This window comes from Cydia strobilella, chromosome 1 (assembly GCF_947568885.1).
Source record: "Cydia strobilella chromosome 1, ilCydStro3.1, whole genome shotgun sequence".
In the NCBI taxonomy this organism is placed as follows: Eukaryota; Metazoa; Arthropoda; class Insecta; order Lepidoptera; family Tortricidae; genus Cydia; species Cydia strobilella.
In genome coordinates this window covers 21,300,459-21,306,458 of record NC_086041.1, presented here as the reverse complement: position 1 = coordinate 21,306,458, position 6,000 = coordinate 21,300,459, and the positions used below count along the sequence as shown (strand labels likewise).

Below are 6,000 nucleotides of genomic sequence, written 5' to 3'. Positions count from 1 at the left end.
ACAAGGACAAACAATAACAGCGCTTTCTCTGCTACTCCTACTGAAAGATACATAAGACTATCCCTATCGGTCATTTTCCCCCACCCCTCATGACCGATCCAGTTATACTAGATTCATGTTTAGTCATTATTCTGAGGTTTTTATTCTGAAGGGAACTAGGCTCCACACTCGCGTTCGCGGCTTCGCGCCGCGATTCGCGCATGAGTGTGGAGGGACTTTTAGGACCGATCCATGTTATACTAGATTCATGTTTTTTTTTTCGTCTATCTTTGTCACCATCTGTCACTTTTAAATCACAGCTGTTTGAGTAAACCGAAAACCTGCCGATATATGTAGTACAACCTTAATACTCTGTTTTTGGTCTATGGTTATCATATTGGATTCGTAGAAGAAGGAAGGTCTAGAACAGGAAGAGCGAATGAATGGTTCATCGATGAGCTGAGCAGCTGAGACGGAAATCTGAAATCTGTGTTATCAGAAATCCATTCACTTAGTTGGGAGTGATAATAAAGTTTTAATTCGCACTCCACTCAAGATTCAAGCTAATAAAAAAGATAGAGGTCGTGTCGTGTGTCGTGTGCAGTTGGCGATTGGCGAGATCTCGACCTTCACGCTTCTGTTGTTTGATAAACGCGACGTGTTTTTGGTTATTTTTGTGAAATAAACCATTGAGACCGAAGACATGGTAAGTGTCAATTATGGAATTAGTTTACTAGTATTATTCCATTGACTTTGGTTTGACCTTTATTGTAGTTTGATTATTTTTTTACCTTGAAAAACTTCAAAATTCGTAGGTTACCCCTTACTCGTCTCGTAGGTTACCTTTATAGGTTGTATAAATTCTGTATACTAAGTAGGAATTTTAGCTAATATGAATGACTACACGTTTTTTACCGCCCAGTCAATTAACCGGTTGCCGGTGTTCTTTGCAAATTGCACTATCCTTATCATGATGAAGTAAGTTAATCTAATCATTAATAGAGTTTTTAATTGTATGCTATGTATTTGATCGGGTTGAGACATGGCGTGCTGTTGGGGATCCAAAACTGAAGATTCTTTAGTAACCGGTGTACTTCCTTTTTGGCGAAATTTATTTCGCCAAACTTCACTTGGCAACCAACTTTTCGCCAAAGTTTCATTTGGCAAACCAATCGTTGGCATAACCTTACTTCGCAACCATTTCATTTCCCAACCCCATACTTGCGAAATGAAAATGACGTACTAGGTTGGGTTAGGTTAGGTTGGATTATGTAAATTTGCGGAATTAAATTTCGGCCAACTAAAAATATGGGATAAATAGTTTGGGAACTGACAGTTTGTCAAGTAATTTTCGCCAAAACATCAGTAAACCTTGGTGTTCTTATAATGTTATTTCTTAAAAAAATTGTGCTTTTGTGTGTTGCATATTGAAACAAAAATTAGAATTATTATATAAACCTATTTTTTTCTGTTTTTTCAGGCTGCACCAATCAAGGTCGTCGTTACTGGAGCGGCGGGTCAAATCGCGTACTCCTTGCTGTATCAAATCGCGTCTGGGGCAGTCTTTGGCCCTGAGCAGCCTGTCTACCTCCACCTTCTAGATATCGCCCCAATGATGGGTGTCTTGGAAGGTGTGGTAATGGAACTGGCTGATTGTGCACTACCTCTTCTTGTTGGGGTCCTACCCACAGCTAGCCCCGAGGAGGCATTTAAGGATGTTGCTGCCGCCTTCCTTGTTGGTGCTATGCCCAGGAAAGAAGGCATGGAAAGAAAAGATCTTCTCTCTGCCAATGTTCGCATTTTCAAAGAGCAGGGACAGGCCATTGATAAAGTTGCTCGCAAAGACATCAAAGTCCTGGTTGTTGGCAACCCTGCCAACACTAATGCCTTCATCTGCTCTAAATATGCTCCTTCTATTCCCAAGGAAAACTTCACAGCAATGACTCGTCTGGATCAGAACCGTGCCCAGTCACAATTGGCAGCTAAACTTGGGGTACCAGTGAAGGATGTAAAGAATGTTGTCATCTGGGGTAACCACTCTTCCACTCAGTTCCCTGATGCCTCCAATGCTGTGGTGACTGTCGGAGGTGCCCAAAAACCAGTCCCAGCTGCCATAAATGATAATGAATACCTAACAAACACCTTCGTGTCCACTGTACAAAAAAGAGGTGCTGCTGTCATTGCTGCAAGGAAAATGTCTTCTGCCTTGTCTGCAGCTAAGGCTGCTTCTGATCATATGAGGGATTGGTTCCTTGGCACAGGTGACCGCTGGGTGAGTATGGGTGTTGTGTCTGATGGATCTTATGGCACACCCAAGGATGTTGTCTTTTCATTTCCCGTCACTGCTAACAATGGTAAATGGAAGATTGTTGAGGGACTCACCATCTCTGACTTTGCACGCAAAATGTTGGACAACACAGGCAAAGAGTTGGCTGAGGAGAAACAGGATGCGCTGGATGTGTGCAAAGATTGACTGAGTAAAGTTTAAGATTGAAAATCAATGTATTTAATAGCATTACACATATTTGTATAGAGTATAAACCTAATGGTTTTATTAGAAAATGTTATTGGCAATAATAAAGTTGTTGATATGAACTAAAATGTTTTGTGTCCTTCAAATATCTGTGTTATGTAATCTACTAACTAGCAGGTCAAGAGTTCTCTCAACATCCGTCATATTTACTCTACTCTTATCTCGCCTTTATACATATAGATGTCTGCATGTGAGTGAAGAACTGTGCAATAAAGAGTATATGTTCTTGTATATAACAAAATAAATAGTTGTTTACGATACAAGTGCGGAAAAGCGGAAATTCGAAACAAGTGGCGACAGGGAGTGTTTTAAATCGACACGAGTTGCGAATTATCTATTCGCACGTGTATCGTACAACGTTTTACAGTGCATATGGCCCTTTAAACTTTCGACATATGCACAAAAAGTGCACTTTACGCACTAGCGCGAGAAAGTAACACTATATGTACTGTAAAAGCCTTTTCTGGGCATTTTACATAAATACAAAGTATTTGCAAAACTTAATCTAGTAATAAAAAAATCACACCAGAACAAAACCCTCTTATGAGGCCTATTTATATTCTTGTACTTGGCAGGTAAATTTAACGAATTTAGACTTTAATGTCAGTATAATAAGATAAACTAGATAGTTTTCTGAAATTGATGAACAAATTGAATACAAGTCTGGATGAAAGTAGAACATGAAGATTTATTACTTGCAGCATTCGTGTGGACTTGTGTGGACTCTGTCAAATAGTACGTAAAATACAGGGTGGAAATAGATTTTGGGTCAGTGAGGGCAGCTACCAGATCCCGTGTTGCTAGGCGAAAATAGTCTTAGACCTTCCTTCGATTTCAAATTAATGAAGATTGGCGTTTACAGATTTTGGAAAAAACATACAGGGTGCGAGAAAGTTTTCTTTAATTTCCGGCTTTTTTGTACATTACCGAAAGTTGACCCCAAGGAAACTATTGATACTGGATAGAAATGGAATCGATTGACATAAAAAAAATACATGAAAAAAACTTTTTTCATTTTCATACAAATTGTATGGGGAAAGTTTTTCTCGATTTATGGCTTTTCTAGCCGGAAATTTATTTTTGGTCCCATACAAGCTTTTGATCCTGGACAGGAATGGGATCGATTAGCATCAAAAAAAAGTTTGTCAAAAATGACAATTTTCTCGCATCCTGTATGTTTTTTCCAAAATCTGTTAACCGCAATCATAAATAATTTGAAATCGAAGGAAGGTGTCCTAAGACCATTTTCGCCTAGCAACACGGGATCTGGTAGCTGCCCTCACTGACCCAAAATCTATTTCCACCCTGTATATCGGCAGATGGCGCGTTATCGGAGACCGCACTTAGACTGTTTTTTTTTATTTTAGGATGGGCTAGCCCGCGCTCAGGTGCCAATTAAAATTAGCGATTAAAACATTTGGATGGATTTAGGATAAGTATGTATTTATTTAAAACAAAAAATAATTTTTTTTTTTTCGTCTGACACATGGATTTTTTATATTTTAGTCTATAGTTATTTGTGCAACAAGAGAGGAAAGTTGGTTTTTCTTGCGAGTGTTTATTTTGAGTCCCGAGAAAGCGAAAGATTCTAAGGTAGAATCTTGAGCGTAGCGAGGGACTCAAATACACGAGATGTAAAATAACTTTGCTCTCGTGTTGCACACATAATTTTTCACCTCAGTAGTGAGAACATATGAAAGGTTAATAGTTATTTGTTATACAAGGGTGCAGAGTTGTATTTTACCCGCGAGTGTAGAATTGAAACACGAGCAAGCGAAAGGATTCTATAGGTGAACCACGAGCGAAGCGAATGGTTCTAAAATAGAATCCTGAGCGTAGCGAGTGCTTCAACACACGAGAAGTAAAATACATTTGCACCTGTGTGTAACACAAAACTTTTTCCCTCACTATAGCGAGGAAAGTGCAACATCCACAGGCGTTAGATCATCTTCATCACTGGAATCACTCATTTTTTTACGATATTATAACAGAAAACTCTGGAAGTTGTGTATTTTTACGGAGTCGGTGAAAAAAGTTCTTCTTCTTCTTTTAAAATTATGGCTTCAGCCCAGTGGGACTATTTCGCCAGTATCAAGGTATTGAGAGGTTTACAAACGACAAAAATTGTACGGTTGTACAAGACAGTGTACGGTGATTTGTTAGCTCTTGTAAATCGATAGCTAGTCTTTACAAGAAGCACGTGGACTACCGGCCGTTGACTCCAAGATGGTGGTTAAACGCGCTTCAAAATTAATTCTCCATTCACTGCACACTACCACATTAGTTTACTGTATAATAAGCTATCGATATTACACTTTAAACAATATTAATAAGCAAAAAACAAAGTAATTAATCACGATGCTAACTATCAAGATGGCGCTCGAACCGGAAGTCCGGTGAAAAAAGTTTTTAAGTAAAAAATTTGTTGACAATGTTGACATTTCTGACGTATGAAATGTCAACGATGCGTTTTGAAATTGCATCGACTCAACTTGTGCGTTCAGAATTATATTTAACATCATTATAAAAAAACAAACGTTTCTTATGGAATTTTAAGGTTTATGACTTAAAATCATTAAATAAAGCTAAATTTGATATTTTTTATTAGATTCTCAAACCATTTATTTAATGATAATTAATATTGAACGAACCATTATCATGAGCGTTTTACGTTTTGTTATCTGTCAAGCTACTTAAACACGCTCCATCCAAGGTCAAATTACTTTCCCCACTAGTGCATAAAACGCGTTTTTCCCCGCTTGTTTTGAAGGTTAAAAGACAACTTTCCGAGCTAGTGAGGGGAAAAATGTATTTTGAATTACACAGAATAAACAAAAAAAAAAGTATTATAATATGTACGATACGATAAGATACGATACGATACGGTACGTACCGTACCGTACCGTAGTATGAAGTTCATGGCCTTCACTAAATTAAAAAGCTACATTGTTTCACTCCCTGGAGTGAGGAAAGTCGCACTTTCCTCACTCCAGGGAGTGACGAAAGTAGGCTTGTTCGAGCTGCTGAGGTGAAAAAAATTGTGCCAAATAACGGCATAACTACCTACTTAATATGTGCTTATCTACTTTCCTCAGTAGATAATATTTTCCCAGTGTATTTAGCAATGTTATCGGCAGTACTTATGTAACGTCTAGCTGGTGTAATATAAATAAAACTATTCTCGTCATTGTTATGATAAATTCGTTCGTTTTTAGGGTTCTGTACCCAAAGGGAAGGGATGCACGAAAAACGGGATCCTATTACTAAGACTTCGCTGTCTGTCTGTCCATTTGTCACCAGGCTGTACCTCATGAACCGTGATAGTGACAGTTGAAATTTTCACAGATAATGAATTTCTGTTGCCGCTATAACAACAAATACTAAAAACAAAATAAAATAAATATTTAAGGGGGGCTCCCATACAACAAACGTGATTATTTTGCCGTTTTTAATATAGATAACTAGACGGGCCCGCGGCTCCGCTCGCG

At 38.3% G+C, this 6,000-nt stretch overlaps 1 protein-coding gene across 1 annotated transcript; it reads left to right on the top strand.

The window, feature by feature from the left end:
- The first annotated feature begins 498 nt into the window (after positions 1-498).
- On the top strand, positions 499-2,580 carry LOC134741713 (malate dehydrogenase, cytoplasmic). Its single transcript, XM_063674611.1, has 2 exons — positions 499-685; positions 1,460-2,580. Exons 1-2 carry the CDS (start codon positions 683-685, stop codon positions 2,450-2,452), a joined length of 996 nt encoding a protein of 331 aa, XP_063530681.1. The 5' UTR covers positions 499-682; the 3' UTR covers positions 2,453-2,580.
- Positions 2,581-6,000: the final 3,420 nt, after the last annotated feature.